This window comes from Pelobates fuscus, chromosome 1 (assembly GCF_036172605.1).
Source record: "Pelobates fuscus isolate aPelFus1 chromosome 1, aPelFus1.pri, whole genome shotgun sequence".
Lineage (NCBI taxonomy): Eukaryota > Metazoa > Chordata > Amphibia > Anura > Pelobatidae > Pelobates > Pelobates fuscus.
This window is the reverse complement of record NC_086317.1, coordinates 422,847,542-422,865,430: the sequence shown is the minus strand read 5'-3', so window position 1 is coordinate 422,865,430 and position 17,889 is coordinate 422,847,542. Positions and strand designations below refer to the sequence as shown.

Here is a 17,889-nt window from a genome sequence, read left to right as displayed (position 1 = left end):
ATGTCTGCTCGCCCATGACTGATTCTGAAAAGGCAAACCTTGCGCCGTGTCTCCTAATGTCACTTCTAGCCTTTTTACATATCATATTTCTTCATTTTAGAGTACTGAATAGGATTCACGTCACTTTTTCATTCTTTGATAAAGACATTCATTCACAGTATATTTGCCACTACAACCATGTATCTGTCAACTCTTCCGATCTGAACTTTTGACTGATGTGCTCAATCACCCAATTTTGGTTTTCTCAGTAGAGACCTGTTGTGCCCTTTGGGTAAAGTTGCAGTATGGTTTTATGTAGACAAACGTTTAGCAGCACTGTGTTAAAACAGGACTTTTAAGTCACGTGGCGTGCTAGTCCTATTTTTAATTTATTTATTAATTTATGTGTATGTGATCAATGTCTAATTCAAAGCAGTCGCCTTAATTCTTCGCTTTTGCATTAAGAAATTGTGGCTCAGAAATCTGTTTGTGATGAGTGGCAGCTAATCTGAAAAGTTTGCTTAAAATGTGGTGGGAACATTTTTATCTTTGTGTAGATGTGAAATGATTAGCATCAAAATTAAGTTTGATTTGGGAATCCCTAAAGCATTCTCTCCCCAACTTGTTTTCGTTCACTAATACGAATTCTCCCCACCTTGAAAATCTCTGCTAATCAAATTTCTGTTGCTATGGGAATGAGTATTCATCACAAAATATTCAGGCATGTTCTCCACTACTGATTTCTGTTCCTGCAGACGGACAATAGAGTCTTCTCTTTGGCTAGAGTGGCTTTTGTTAGAGCAACGTAAACATTGCACATTTTGATGCGCAGTAGCCCTTCGCGTGTATAGTACGATTTGTTTGACAGGATTAATTAAATATGAACAATGTGGGGCATTCATCATACCCTTATTGGTTTTGGTTCATCAATCTTACTGAAATGCCAAATGTTCCCGAGACACATTGCATTTTGTATTGAAATACCAACTTTACTCCACTGTATAGTATGTCTACTGATGGCTCTCTCAGGGTGGAGTGGTTTATCATATATATTCTTGCCAGTGAACGTTACAGTGCATCCCAGCATAACATTGCATTTAGATTTAGTGTAAAGTTTAAATTCAATTCAGAAATTGTATGGGTTAATAGTCATGTAAATCACAGTGTATGTGTATGTAAAGACATGTAATTGTAGAAACATACATTATAATCAAATATAATTGAATTACTAGGTTGTTTTTTTCTTTTTGCTTCATATTGAAAAGCAAATATCCGTTTTCATTTGTACCAGGAATTTCTAGTCAAAGCCAATTTGTCACATGAAAAACAAAATATTTTCACTAGCAAATCCTGACTTTCACAGGAAGAACTCGGCATGAACCAGGGAAAATGATGATTAATAAGGCACCTGGACTCAATAGCGCTCACCCAAGGGTTCTTTAGGAGATCATATAGTTATTGCCAGACCTCAGTTTTAATCCCAACATATACACTCTCTCCTGGCTTAATGCCACAGGATTTTAGTAATGGTAATGGGGTGCCATTCTCGTAAAAAGGGATTTAGAGTGGGATCTGAGAATTACAGGCAGCTGACTTTCATGTTTAGGAAACTACCAGGAGGCAAAATACAGGAAGTCACACTGTCGAAAACAAACTTGCACTAACCTGAACAGAGCTTAAAATAAACAGAACTATAAAATAAATAGAAAGTCCTATAAAAGCAAATCTGTAGATGAAGCCTGTTTTAATCTTTAAAAAAGCATCCGCTACGGTAGAACCCAGGGGGTTATGGGTACATGATTTGTGCTTAATAACTTGCTCGATGGAATGGTGCCCACTCAGGAACTTGTCAAAGTGTTGGTTCACTTGTTATTTGTGAGGAAATCTTTTTATAATCCTATCAGACTGGTTAAATTCATAAAATAAAAAAACACACAGGTTCCTGTCGTTTGACTTAGAACAATCTCTAGAAAGTATTTGCTGTTTGCGTTTGAAGCGTGAATGTTTAAGATAAAAGCAGTCATTGCACCTGTGACACAAAATACAAATGTTAAAATATTCTTATTCTCGTCTAAATGCCCCATTTTAACATTTATATTGTAAGTTCAAATGTGATCTTGCCAACTACTTTGTATAAAAGAGCTTAAGTGGCTAGATCCCAGGTAGGCCTGTACCTTTGTATTGATATGTGTGTATTGTACAATCTTTTTAACCAGTAGAATTTGCTGCAGAATTTGACACTTTATTAATGCCAGTAAAAATTATGCTCTACTGTTTAATGCAATATCTTTTTTAAGGTGACTGACCCACATAAATACATCGCTTTTGGCCAAGAGGTAGGTCCACAGGTGTTGTAGAACGAAAGCTTTCATGATGTTTTGAAAGCCGTAAGGATGCAAAATCTTTATGGGATTTGTAGTTCTATAACCGCTGTGGATTTACCTTTTGATAGCCATTGCTTTCGGGGTTATATACTAAAGACCAAATGTCCTTGTTCTTGGTAATTTAAAAATAAATAAATTATAATTCGGCAATATCCTGATCACAGTATTTATGAAAGTCCAGTCCTAATTATGTGTATATTTTTGAAGTTATTAAAAAGTATATCATGTATAGGATGTTACAGTTTGAGAAATGCTTATTCGTTTGAACCTTTATTAAATATGAAAATTGCTAATTTGGGTGCAGTTCAGTTATTTTAAAGGAGCACTATAGGGCTAGGAACACAACATATTCCTGACACTATAGTGTTAAAATCACAATCTAGCTCTCCTTGTCCCCCTAAATATAGTAAAATCTTTCCTTATTATCAGTCATTTGGTGTGGCTCTGGTACTGATGTCTCCTTGGCTGACATAATCAGAAGTGATGACCACAGCCAATCACAATCCTTTCCTATAGGGAAGCATTGGATTGGCTGAGATTGTCAATTCTGATTATCTCATTCAAGGAGGCGGGCCAGAAATGGAGCCGAACACAACCCTGGCCAATCAGCATCTCCTCATAGAGGAGTGACCAGTGGAGGTGTCCCTAGGCTGTAATGTAAACACTGCCTTTTCTTTGATTTACTCACATTTTTCTAACTCTGCGTGGGGCTTCTTGCATCTGGCCCCACCCCCAGTTCTTTGGCTGACATAATCAGTATGAATTATCTCCACCAATCACAGTGCTATCTAATACGAAAGCATTGGAGGGCTCAGTGTTAATTCTTTTTTTTTTTTTTTATTCTTTTTTTTTTCGTGCATGTGAATTACAGTCGTTTCGTCAATGCCCCAACGGTAATGACAAACAGTGGACTTGACATAGCGTGACAATTAGAAGCATTTGAGTAGATAGCACAGTTTTTTGTATAATGCGAGTCTCAAGTGAGATCTAACTGACATATTACGTTTCAACTGACTTATTACGTTTCAACTGACTTATTACGTTTCAACTGACTTATTACGTTTCAACTGACTTATTACGTTTCAACTGACTTATTACGTTTCAACTGACTTATTACGTTTCAACTGACTTATTACGTTTCAACTGACTTATTACGTTTCAACTGGCTTATTACGTTTCAACTGACTTATTACGTTTCAACTGACTTATTACGTTTCAACTGACTTATTACGTTTCAACTGACTTATTACGTTTCAACTGACTTATTACGTTTCAACTGACTTATTACGTTTCAACTGGCTTATTACGTTTCAACTGGCTTATTACGTTTCAACTGGCGTATCACGTTTCAACTGGCGTATCACGTTTCAACTGGCGTATCACGTTTCAACTGGCGTATTACGTTTCAGCTGGCTTATGACGTTGCAGCTGGCTTATGACGTTGCAACTGGCTTATGACGTTGCAACTGGCTTATGACGTTGCAACTAGCTTATGACGTTGCAACTAGCTTATGACGTTGCAACTAGCTTATGACGTTGCAACTAGCTTATGACGTTGCAACTAGCTTATGACGTTGCAACTAGCTTATGACGTTGCAACTGGCTTATGACGTTGCAACTGGCTTATGACGTTGCAACTGGCTTATGACGTTGCAACTGGCTTATGACGTTTCAGCTGGCTTATGACGTTTCAGCTGGCTTATGACGTTTCAGCTGGCTTATTGCGTTTCAACTTGAATCAATGCTTTTTTATTTTTTTTATTTTTTGGTTGTTTCTGTTTTGTGCTCGCTTAATCTAGCCGAAACAAACATACATGACTGCGTGCAAGGCAAGGCGACATTTACAAACATTCAACATTATACATGTAGCAAGATGGTTAACATAAAAGCATGCAGGTAACCACTGGAGGTGGGCAAGCCCAAGTTGTATTACACGATTCTGTGTGAGGCGGGAGAGCATAGCCATGGTGTACTTTAGAGTGCATTGGGTCTTAGGCGGGGAGCAATGCATGTGGAGCTGTTGTCCCTTCTATAGTCCATGTTCTGTGGGCTGTGTGTGTTTCTATGCCTGTAGGTCTTACTCGATCCCCATAGACACTTATCTGTTAACACAGCAGGTCTGCGCGCTCTCAGTGTTGTGGGGACCCTCAAGTCATTCCAGGTGTCGCTTACACTCTGCTGTGCTCGGTAGGTCTGCAGTGCCAGGCTTGTTGTCCCGGAAAAAACACACTTGTCCAGCACTTAGTTGTTTGGGGACGTCCTCTTGGCATGATTCTGCCGTAGGTCGGCACCTCTCGCATCCTGCCTGTCTGTCGGGTAGAGGGTCTCTCTCTCTCCCAGACCGAGGGGGTCGGCGTTTCTATCGGATACCCTGCTTTAGGGCTTTCCGTCAGAACGGACGGCGTAACTGCTGCTTGCTCTGTGGTGCGGGGATAGATGGCGCTGTGCCGGAAACCGCCGCCATTTTGCGCGGTAGGCCTCGGATGTTCTGTGGGTCTCAGTTGCCTTACTGTACTAGCCCGAGCCCTCATCAGTGGAGACCGGGATGACCCCCCCCCGGTCCAAAGGGGGGGAAACGGGACCGGCTAGCGACGTATGCAGTCCGGATGTGGTAGCCGGGTAGGGAGACCTGGCAGCGGCCGTCCACCCCGCCTCCCTCCCAGGTAGGCCGCAGCCCTCTAAGCTTCGCGTTCCCCCTTGGGGGTTCAAAACTCCCGATCTCGGGGTCTGCTGCCTCTCCCACAGCCTTGGGTAGTTCGTGGGCTCTGTTTCTTTTGTGCCAAGTCTGCTTTTAGTTGCTTAAGAGGCCAGATTCCTCTGGAGCCTCTCCTGCATGCGACCGGTTAGCATGGCGGTCCGGCCCCGCCCCTCAGTGTTAATTCTGATTAACTCAGCCAATGAGGCAGGCGGGGGGGACTGAACCAAACACCGCACTGGCCAATCCAGATTTCAAAAGAGATGCACTGAATCAATGTACCTGTATGGGGAAAGTTCAGCATCTCCATGCAGAGCCTCAGGAAGCACCTTTTAGTGGCCGTCTGTGCAGTTGGAAAAGGCAGTGTTTACATTAAAAAGACTGACTATGCTCCCCAGAACAACTACAATAAACGTAGTAAATGTTCCGGTTTGCTATTTTGTTCTTTAAAAAATTGAAATAAATGCATATTAACTGCTCAATAACACCATACAAAGCATTTTTAATCAAATAGCATGAGCATTACATAAAATAATATTGGATATGGCATGCAGTCACTAAACAGCTTTAGTTTAATGAAGCTGACTGACACAACCTGCATAAAAAAAATTGGTTTCACTTTCAATCAGATGTAATTCACCTTAAACAATTGTATCTCTTTCTCTGTAAATTGAACTTTAATCACATACAGGAGGCTCTTGAAGGGTCTTAACATAGCAGGTAATAAAACAAACTAAATTAAACAGAACTTGCAATAAAGGAAGGATACCTTGTAGATGGCTTTTTACAGGAAGTGTTTAGGGAGGCTGTTCAAGTCACATGCAAGGAGGTGTGACTAGGGTTCATAAACAATGTGATTTAACTCATAAATGGCAGATAATTGAGCAGTGAGACTGCAGGAGCATGAGCTATACACCAAAACTGCTTCATTAAGCTAAAGTGGTTTTGGTGACTAGTGTCCCTTTAAATACCATGATGTCTGTGTTTGTAACAGTTAATACGACTTCTGTTCTGTGATGACCATAGATCTTTTCTCCAAAACGAGTATTCTATTCATGCAATAAATGGGGCCCTTTTATACACTTCACATCCCCTTCTCCACCACTTCTCTATGTGCAATTGTTTAGTAACTTTTATATCGTCCTGGTTATGAAGTGATTTATGCTGATTATTTAACACAATGCAAGTAAATGGGAGATATAAAACATTTAAAGTGAGGAATAATGCATAGTTCTTGAATCGCTAAAAAGCAAAGGTCTTTTCCAAGAGGTAACAATCAGAGCCCAAATGATAGGAGTTAAGACTTGAACTTTTTGATCTACCCAGCTGAACAGAAACATCTTTAAACCAGTAATTTGTAGGCACAAATCAATTGGAGCATCACAAATACGTCTTCACCTGCTGTCATATCCAGCAATGCTACTGAGTGCAGAAATATATATTTTTTTATTTTTTTGCCAGAGGCACATTCTAATGGGAATACAGGGGGAATAAATGACTTAAGTTCACAGATGGACTGGTTGATGTTTCTTCAATTGTAAACCTGTTTAACGCTTCCGTCTGCAGATCCTGTGTGTTAAAGCTGAACCCAGCTTATTCCCAGAAAAGAAAAATCTAATTCCAAAAATCCTAGAATACGGACTTGCAATTTCATGGAACTTTTCCGATTGAGATGGCTTTTATATCTGTTGTGGACTTGTTTCCATGATGCATAGTTGTTTCCAAGTTTGATCTGTGTTATCAAAAGCAAAGTCTGGCTTTAAATTACCTAGAGAAAATGAAGAACACAGAGCTCAGCTCATTTCTTGCCACCTTTTCCTTTCTTATTGTTTAGTCTACACAGATTGGCAACTGATTTCTGTAATCTCTTAAAGGCACACTACAAGCACCCAGGCAACTTCGGCTCATTGAAGTGGTCTAGGTGCAGTGACCATTTCCCCTTAACAATGTAATCCCTACTTTATCTTTTTGACTGTGTTGGAATATAAGTAAATGTCAACCAAAAAAAAAATGTTTTACAGCATCTGAACATCTTTCTGTAATCCCTGGTCTACACATCCCTTTCCTCCCTTGCACGGTTGCTTTAGGAAGATTGTCAGAGCATCATGGGAGTAGTAGTTCTGTGACAGCTGGAGGTCTATTTTTTGGTACTTGTTTAGTTTACAATTTTTAAATTACATGGATTCATCTCCACAACATCTGAAACATTTCCCACAGTGCATCCCATGTTCCCTACTACGCTACTTCTACATCTTGTTCTCAACCCAGATTATCCCCTTAGACAGTAACATCACAGGCCATTTTGGTAAGCATTTTCTGTAAACTTTAGATTATAAACACAATTAAGCCCCTACCTATAAATATTTGCTAAATTGTATAAGGTGCACTGGCTAAGGGGATATAAGAATAAAATATATATATATATATATATATATATATATAAGCATTTTAAAATGCATTTACTGCAAATATCTATCCTCATTGGGAATTGACTAGGAAAAAAAAAAAACAACAATAACCCCCCCCCCCCCCCCCCAAAAAAAAACCCACACAAAATGTTCAGAGCCGTTATTACCTGTACTAAATGGAAAAAACATTATCTTGTGTTTGCCCGTTCTATTCATAGGTCTCAAGGTATTGCAATGTTTGAAGAAGACAAAATATAATTATTTACACTCTTATCTACAATTGATTTGCATTTTCCACTCAAAACACTTGATAAATTGTATCTTAATCAACTGACCAAATACAGTATTAGAAAATTACTTATGTCCTCTTTGAAGCTGATAACCATTTGACATAGAGGAGGTTCATTGTGTTAGCAGTCTGTTTCATTTCATAGGAGATTGATACTCTATGAGTATTCTGATTTGTGTTCCTTACGGAACAATCTACAGCACTGTTGGCACAGCCAACCAGGGCCAGTGCAAGGATTTCTGCTGCCCTCGGCAAAGATCCATTTTGCCGCCCACTCATTCACTGACACACACTCGCTGACAGACACACACGCTGACACTCGTTCACTCGCTATATACAAACACATGAAATCCCCTATACACACACACACTGTACATACACACTGTAACTCCTGTAGTTTGCACACGACAGCCCCAAATACATGCACACTACAGCCACTAGATTCCCATACCATCTGGACACACACTACATCCCATATACAAATACATCTACTACATCCTCCTGACACACAACTGCCCCTGTACATACACACACTAAAGCCCCAATACAAAGACAAACTACAGCCTGTATTCATTATCATGCACACTACTTCCCCTGTATGTGCACACACACACTACAGCCCTTATACACACAGTACACCCCCTAGATGCATTACATCCAATAGACACATGCGCTTTCTCTTCTCAGCCCCTAGGCAGATAGACAGACACAATATCTACAGCCCCATCACACACACACACACACACACACTATAATCCCTAACCACACATAGTATACACAACAAACAGTCAGCTTTACACACAGTACTCCACAGACAATCAATTTTCTCCCATTTAGTTAAAGCACTCTGTTTATGCAGCCCTAGCCACACCATCCCTGGCTGTGACTCATACAGCCTTCTTAAAGGGATTCTCCAGTGCCTGGAAAACAAACCCATTTTCCTGGCACTAGAGAATCCCGGAGTGCCCCCCATCCTGCGGTGCTGAAGGGGTTAAAATCCCTTCAGCTACATACCTGAATTCAGCACCGGTGTCCCTTGACGCTGGGTCAGTCTCTGCCCACGCTCCTCCTACTGCCGACGTCAGCCTGCGGGGAAGACCTAATGCACATGCGCAGCAATGGCCGCGCGCACATTAGATCTCCCTATAGGAAAACATTATTAAATGCTTTCCTATAGGGAAAATCAGACGCTGGAGGTCCATGAGGAGGGCAGACTTAGAGACTTAGAGTTTTCAGGAACTTCAATGTTTTACATTGAAGCACTAGGTGCAAAAGAGTCACAGCACCCAGACTACTTAAATTAGCTGAAGTGGTCTGGGTGCCTACAGTGTCCCTTTAACCCCTTAAGGACCAAACTTCTGGAATAAAAGGGAATCATGACATGTCACACATGTCATGTGTCCTTAGAAAAAATTAGACTTTTTATTTATTTTTTTTAAATTCTCTTATTGTGCAATATGTTTAGTTTAAAATTTCTTATTTGCTTCTCTGTTGCCTGCTAGATTCTACAGAAATCTGTGTAAACCAGAGCAGGAGATAAGAACTTGTAAAGTAGACACACCCTGCTGAAGAAGATGAGTTTGCAGGGGCATGATCTATACACCAAAACTGCTTCATTAAAGGAACACTCCAAACACCTGCTTGAAGGAACACTATAGGGTCAGGAACACAAACATGTATTCCTGACCCTATTGTGTTAAACCCACCATTTAGGTGGTTAGCCCCCCCTCCCCTCCTCCCCCCTTATCCCCCTTAAAAGTAATTAAAACATAACTTATTTCCACCTCCTTGATGGCCTCATCAGAATTGCAGACTTTTAGCCGATTGGCTAAAATCAGCAAGGGGGCGGGGCCAAACAGTTTCGGCCATTCAGCGTCCCCATGCACAGCGTGCAGACGCTAAGCGGCAATGCTGCCTACTGTGCAGCACTGAGCCAGGAAGCACCTCCAGTGGTCAGCTGAGGAGTGGCGACTCTGTGGTGTCCCTAAAGGCAGTGTTTGCATGAAAATACCTGAAGGCAATGATTATACTCACCAGAACAACTTAATTAAGCTGTAGTTGTTCTGGTGACTATAGTGTCCCTTTAAGTGCTGTGTGTGTGAGAAGTGTGTCCTTTTTTTTTTATTATTATAGTTTTACAAAAAGTGCAGATTCCAAAGGAAATTGGGACTATTTATAACATTGATACGTCTCTATGGCTCTGGCAGAGGTTCTGGTTCTCTGGCTGATAAGATGAGTTGAAATTTGGACCCCCAATTATGAAGTCAAACCGTTCTAAACAGAACGCTACAAAGCTACATGTTGTGTCTTTTAAAGGAATTTGTAATGTAATAGAGACCAGTACAGACACACTCACGCACAGACACACGTGAGTTGTTTGTGAGTTCATTACTCCTCACTCAAATGCAAAATTGAAAGAGAAAAGTATACTCATTCCATATTCAGATCTTTAGATGAAAGCTGACGTGAGAGCATGTAAAAAGATAGAAATACTAAACTTTAATGAGCCATGAAATGCACAGTATTTCTCTTGTCACGTCAAATCAATTCTTAAATACATGCAACTATACTTTTTTTGTTTCTGCTCATAATCCAATAGTGTGTTCAATTTTATGGATCAATAAAGCTTTGTATATTTCTTTTTAACAATGTAATTCAGTTTCTCCAAACAAGTGCTAAAATTTACTGTTCTGACTTGTGAATGCAGCATCTTCAATTTGATGTCCATTGTGGTTATTGGAGAATTGAGGTAAAAAAATATGGACTAAAATGGAGGAGTTGGAAAAATACAATCTCCAGTTTGGTTGCATTTGAGATTTTATCCAAGTCTGTTTTATCCTAAATTTTCTGATCTGATACATACCTTCTTGCATTAGTACCGTTGGTGGTTTGGGTTGGGCAGGCTGGATTATATGCATGCCAAAAATTCTAGGCAGGCTGGAATAGATCTTGTTAGTGTAGGACTCACCTAAGAGATTTTACCTAAACGTGGATTTATTCTTTAATGGCCATTGGAGTTATACTAAAAAACACCTCAGGCTATTGAAATGTGCGTACAAGTAACTTTTTCTTTGGTATCTATTATATGTATTTGGACTGATGTGTGTTATAGTCATTGCTGTCGCCCAAGAGTAGTTGGAGTTTGAGTGCAGGGCTTAATATTGCATTACTAGTGATGTTACACATTCTGGTTGGTGGTGTGCAATATGCACTTCGGATTGGCAAAACCCATTAGCCAGCCAACCAGCTGCAGTTGCCCATGTGCAGAGCTTTGATGAAGTCCTACCATCTTGGCAGAAATCCACAATGTGTTTGTTGCTGCTGCCCCATCTTCTTCTTAACAGTTGTCTTCAGTTCCTGGTGCTTCAGCTGATGCATGAATGTCCAATAATTCAACTATGAGGCCCAAGAGGATGTCCGTAGATGTAGAGCCTTTTTCACTAGTGACGGCTGAAGGCTTGACAAGGCTTGATAAAAGGTAGCTCCACCTTTTGTAAAGCTTTGTCTAGATTAGGAAAAATACTACTTTGTCTCAGTATATGTTTTACCTGGTTTCAAATTTCAGTGAATTCACAACACAGTCCATGTGAGTATTTCATTAAAGTTTTGGTTGCAAAAATACTCATTTTGGGTGGGTGGTGATAGAGCTGTTGAGGGGAAAAATAGAAATGTGTCCTGCAAAATAGGGAGAATATTTATGGAGAATATTTCTGTCAATTGTGAATTGTAATCTAATGACGCCCTTCTCTTTTAAAAAAAATAATTTATTTTTTTGGTTTTTAGTGCTTGAAGCTGATCCTGTAAATGTATGTATTATCCATGATGGCAGATCACCATCCTCCGCCACTTGACAGTACTTCTCTACTGACTACAGAGATCCCTCTCCTGCCGGCACCAATTGTGAATGGGGAAGGAGCTCAGCAGGTACATACAGTCTGTGATGTGATGTTTTATGCTTTTTGTAAAGTTGTGAACCAGCCAACACACCTTTTATCTTCATTACATTTATTTATCTGAACTACCTAAAGCAGAGGTGCCCAAAATGTAGATCCCCAAATATTTTAAAACTACAACTTCCATGATGCTATGTCATTCTTAAGGCATGCAAAGCATCTTGGGAGTTGTAGTTCTTCAACATCTTTAAATCTGCATTTTTGGGTACCCCTGAACTAATGTGGTAGAGTGTTTAAAGTTCCTTTAAAGTTTTCTCTCCTGATAATTTCTAGCTACACATAAAAGGGAAACACTCTCTCTTTATGTGATTTAACCCGTTCCATCCCGCATTAAGTGGGCTTTAAAGCCGTTGCGGCGGCATAGAACGCCGTAACTGCTTTGAGCCCCTGGAGATCGGAGGTACTTACCTCCGCCGCGATCCTCTTCTGGAGGGCTGCCTGACAGCCCAGGCAGCCCTCCCCAGGAAATGAGGCCCCCCGGGGGCTTTGTGATTGCTCTCAAAGAGCGATCACATGGCCCCCTATAGCTGGCTGTGGATCTGCCTGCAGGGGGTCTGTCTGAAATGTCAGACAGTCCCCCTGCTGGTGGGAAGTATTAAAAAAATAATTAAACATGTTAAAAAATAAAATAGAAATGTGTATATATATATATATATATATATATGTATATGTAACGTCATACCAAGTTTATTTTAATATTAATATAAATACATATATTAGTATTACAATACACTTAGAATGACGTTATATATATATATATATATATATATATATATATATATATATATATATATATATATATATTTGTGTTAAGGGCTCATGATAGTACAGAAGATACACTGATAAGTGTAGGATGGTATTAAAAGAGCAAGTCGGTTGTGGTGTGCCGGAACCGACGATGAGGTAGGCCTGTAAATAAAGAGGGCCCACAAAGAATAAATGTAAAGAGAAAAGGAGTTAATAATGAGGAGTGGGTGGGAGGGTGATGCAGCGCTGACCTCGAACGATATGGAGCCAGGTAAGGGGTGTCCCTTAAGTAGGGAAGAGGTGTGTCATACGCCCCTCCCACAATTACAGGCCAAAAGGCCTTAATACTTGTGTTAAGGGCTCATGATAGTACAGAAGATACAAACACTGATAAGTGTAGGATGGTATTAAAAGAGCAAGTCGGTTGTGGTGTGCCGGAACCAACGATGAGGTAGGCCTGTAAATAAAGAGGGCAAAAGTAGAAAATCTAATTTATTACATACCAGCAATATACATACTTTAACCAGACATGTCTTGAAAGGCATTTCTTACTTCTTGTACCGGGTTAGGTATGTATCTAGAGTAAGCCGATGATTTCCAGCGCCCTAGTGACTTGATAACATGAACTGGAATGTTTGCACTGGATGCTGTGGAGGCCGCTCCTATGCGGAAGGAGTGGCCCGAATAGTTAGCTGATTTGAGGCCCAGCTGTGTAAGTAAAGACCTGACGTGTGTCATAAAGGTGGTGGTAGTGAGTACCGAACCTTGTAGACTGAAAGTGGTTGAGATGGTGGTTCGTTGTTATGCTGGGTATATGAGTCCAGTAGTTTGACGGGGCTCCACCTGTTGTGAGTAGGATAGTACTTAACCTCTACTGAAAGTGCATGTTGACTGGTTTTGGAGTGAGGCAGAGTCAAGATATAATAGTCCATGTGTTTTGTTAAGTGTGAATGAAGTAGGATGTGAGTGGACTGTGTTGTGCTGATGGCGGTAAATTCTCTTGGTCTCAAGAAACCATAAACAAGGCTACGTATATGGCGGTTTTAACGATGAGGTTTGTGTTGTTGGCAAAGGGTTTAAATCTAGTGAATTGTATAAGTCTTTAAAAATATGGAAATCTATGGGTAGCCTCTGGGCCGTACGTGGGGTTTCGGATCTCTGAATACCCCTAAGGATGTTCTTAATTGGTAGGAGGACACTTGATTTGTCTGGTTGTAAAGTTAGCATGTGATGTTGGATGCCTGTCAGATATGGTTTGATTGTGTTGTATGATAGTTTGAGTTTGAGGTGGCAAAAAGAAGCAAAGCCCAACCATGATGTCACGATGAAAGGTTGTAAGATGTTGTGTTCAGAAAGGAATCTTTAAATCAAATGAAAGCTCTATCGTAAGTTTCCCGGGTATTAGTAGACAGTGCTAATTGGGACAATGTTCTGCTATGTTGCATAATAGCATGTAGTCCATTACTAGATGGTGGAATAGTGGGGTGTTCGTGGCTGTGAGTGCGGCTGACGGGAGTATTTGACGAAAAGCCTGGAAATGAAAGCAAGACAAATTGTCAGCAGCAGTTTTACATACACCTGGAACATGAATACAAAACAAGAGAAAATTATGACATGCAGCCAGCCAAGTGAGTTTCCTCAAGAATCTCATAATAGTCAGTGATTTGGATCGGCCTTGTTTATAATGTGACAAGTTACTTGGTTGTCTTAGTAGCAACGTACAGACGAACCTGCCCATAAATGCACCCATGCCACGGCAACCGTCACGATGGGATATATCTCAAACAGAGCTGAGGTAGGGGAAAAACCCTCCAGGTCCTGAAACTTCTGAAGGCCAGCTGCCCCAAAGCCATTAGTTCCTGAAAAATTGCTGCAAAACCTGTGGTAGACGCCGCGTCTGACCAAATGGTAGGTGAGGAGTCAGACAATTTTGGAAGGAACATGCTTTTACCATTCAAGGTGGTTAAAAATGTTCTCCACATAATTACGCCTGCCGTGGCTTGGGTATCCAGGGGTGACCTGTGTCCATCATGTCTAAAAGTGGGAAACATGGAAAGGAGTTGTGAGATGAAAGCCCGGCCTTGAGGTATGATGCGAATGGCAAAATTCAGTGACCCAAGCAGAGACTGTAATTCTTGCGGTTGCAAGTACCGAGTTGTATGTAGAGATTATGTTGATCAGAATGTTTTCTACCTTGGGCGTGGCAGGCTAGCTTGCATGGTGGCTGAGTCTAGTATGATACCCAGGAATGTGATGAAGGTATCTGGTCCTTCAGTCTTGGTGGAGGAGACTGGGACACCCACCTGTTCAAATAGACTGATGGTTTCTTTTAGGCTACTGGGAGGGGAAATATTCTCCTCGACCAGTAAGAAATCATCCAGATAATGTATAACTGTAGGGCGTCTGGCTATATTTAATAAAACCAGCATAGGGTTTCGGCGAATACGTCGAAAATGGCCGGACTACTTTGGAACCTAAATGTTAAACGTGAGCAAAACAGTAGTTCCCTGCCCACTTGATACCATGCAGGTGACACAGTGTAGGGTGGATAGGCAGTAACTTGAAAGCATTGTGATATCAGTCTTACTGAGCCATGCTCCGGCCCCTGCCTGCATGATAGCCGTAATGGCGTGATCTATGGTGGAATATTGCAGTGAAAATTCCTCAGAGGGTATGAGGGAGTTCAGACTATGAGTGGCAGAGGTGTGAGGTGTTGATAGATCAATGATAAGTCTCTGTTTGTGAGAAGATTTCCCTGTGACAATACCGATGGGGTTTGTCCGCTATGTGGTGAACGGAGGGGACTGGAAGGGCCCCCATAGGAAGTCCTCTGCCACTTCCTGGCTATGAGTGTCTCCACCGCTGTAGGGTTTGTTGTGCGGATTGTAAATTAGGACATTCCAGGATTCCGGAAGGCATGTGTGGATCCTTCTGATAGACCCGGGATAATGAATTCCACCAAATGTATAGATGGATGATGTGGCAGTAATGTCGTAAGTACAGAAATGTTTATTGGTGTTAAGTATAGTTTTGGGATACATTTTATTTGGACACAGATTTAGCATGTGCCCTGAAACAGATGGCTGGAGAAAGTGATTGCAACTCAACCAGTGCTGGAGGGGTCGCAGCGGCCGACCCAGCCATGGTAAGGGGTGTAGTGACCGATTCCCCAGGGGTGATACTGGCAGGCTAACTAGGCCTGAAAGGCGAAAAATTAATCTTGTTTTGTGACAGGTGAGGCCCTGCTAGTTGCCAAGTGGCTATGAGAGGCTCTGTCTATGAGTTGGCGCGAGGGGTTATTGAGGCCACCTGTCGTAGTGGCAGGAATCGTAGGCCTCTCGGTGATAGTAAAAGAAAACAGGGGGAGGGAGTGACAGGTGAGGCCCTCTCTATAATATTGCGAGGCGGCTAACTCACGTGTGGCCCGATGGCGTTTGCCTCCGAAACGTTGAGGCGGGGTGTTGGCCTCGCGGACCACTAAACGATAGGCAGAAATGCCAAGAAGGGAGGTACCTATTTGGGCCTATACCCCTAACTTGCCAGTACTCTATGGCCTAGAAGAATGAAACGTATGTGAACTACAACTTGAGCAGGCTTATTTACCTGGTAGTATGTATGAAGTTTTGAGATTCGACAGATATGAAAACCTGGATAAACCTAAAAAGGGATAGAATGAGAATGGATCCTGTGAGACCTGTGTAATCTGTATAGGCTGGGATTAGGGCTTCTAGCAGTATGTGTGGGAGGTGTAAAATCTATGAGTATGATAGTGACATTACTGCCCATGCTAGGTGACAAGCGTTACGCTGAGTCCGATACCTGGCAGCAGGGGGATTGGCCGTGTAATGTGTATATATGGAAGGTGATCAGATGATATGCATGCCACTAAACTGATCTGGGAATGCAAGGGACTTTTTAATGTGAAGTGACAATATGCAGAATCATAAATGTTGCTGTAAAGTGACGTATGAATGTATGAACCAGAACGTGTGATTCAAAAACCGAACGTCTTGTGAGACGTATATGCCGTGTTCTTGAATACTCGTGTTACGTCGTCTGAGTGTGTCAAGAAAAGGCCTGAGTTTGTAAATGCCATGTGAAATGACAATCTATGCAGAAAATGTTGTGACGTATGAGTGGTTGAACCAATGCGTGTGATTCAACCCGAAACCCTCTGTGGAAGGTAGGACCATGTTCTTATATACTCGTGGTATATCGTATGAGCATGATAAGAAATGGCCTGAATAGTTAGTGCCATGTAATCGTAATGTACATGGTTGTAATAACATCATATCTCCATTATACTCTTTGAAAATAGGACCGTGTCCTTGAACTCGTGGTATGTCGTACGAGCATGACAGAAAAAGGAGCCGTAATGTAGGCTAACCATAACAGTAATATACATGTAATATCTGCATTGTAAAATAAAATAACTATTATTATTAAAACCATATATATATATAATAAGCAAACTGAAACAAAATAGACAACCTAAGATCGTGTAAAATAAGTATTTGAAAGTTTAACCGATTACTGTGCAAGAAACGTATGATTGGTTGGATCAGTACATGTGATTCAACCCGAGTATGCATGAAAAGGAATTAAATCCTTGTGTCATGGTTAACAACAAAGAAATGAGGCCTGTAACGTAGGCTGATTTAATTGTAATGAAATGCATAATTATATAAAAAAAAAAAACTCCAGTAAGCGTGGGAGTCCAATGTCTATACAGAAATGTTAGCTGGTTTCATACCCTTGATGTAATAAGCGATACCTTAAAAATAGCATGAAAATGGTCTGTCTATTTAACCAAGCAACTTTTTAACCAAATGTAAATACATGAAATGATGAAATGTAACTCACGAAAAAGATCTATGTGAATACATAGCAGAATAACCGAATCTTGGTATGAAGGGAAATAGAAGTTAGCATGAATAGCTTAACCGTATGCATTTTAATGCGAACAGCAATCGTGCATAGAATATACTATGAATAAGTGCCGACCAGAAAACACAAACCGAAATGACAATCGTTTAAATGAAGCAAGGTTGGTTTTTACATGAAATGCAATAATGTCTGAGAAGCCTGTAGTACACTGAATGACCGGTAGGGGTCAGTGTGTAGGCGAAAATGCAGTGGTTCGTTGGTTTGTACATGAAATGCAATAATGTCTGAGAAGCCTGTAGTACACTGAATGACCGGTAGGGGTCAGTGTGTAGGCGAAAATGCAGTGGTTCGATGGTTTGTACATGAAATGCAATAATGTCTGAGAAGCCTGTAGTACACCGAATGACCGGTAGGGGTCAGTGTGTAGGCGAAAATGCAGTGGTTCGTTGGTTTGTACATGAAATGCGATAATGTCTAAGAAGCCTGCAGTACACCCAAAGACCGGTAGGGGGTTTAAACGAATGATATGCATGAACATGCAATGGTT

The 17,889-nt window shown here is 41.0% G+C and overlaps 1 protein-coding gene across 2 annotated transcripts in view; it reads left to right on the top strand.

Annotated features, from left to right (window-relative positions):
- The window catches only part of FNDC3A (fibronectin type III domain containing 3A), a 237,681-nt gene that overhangs the window by 89,000 nt on the left and 130,792 nt on the right, over positions 1 to 17,889 (top strand). For both annotated transcript variants that reach the window (XM_063428709.1, XM_063428716.1), the window contains exon 2: positions 11,539 to 11,679. In XM_063428709.1, coding sequence (XP_063284779.1) covers positions 11,560 to 11,679 — 120 coding nt within the window. In that variant the 5' untranslated portion in view covers positions 11,539 to 11,559. The remainder of the gene's footprint in view (positions 1 to 11,538; positions 11,680 to 17,889) is intronic.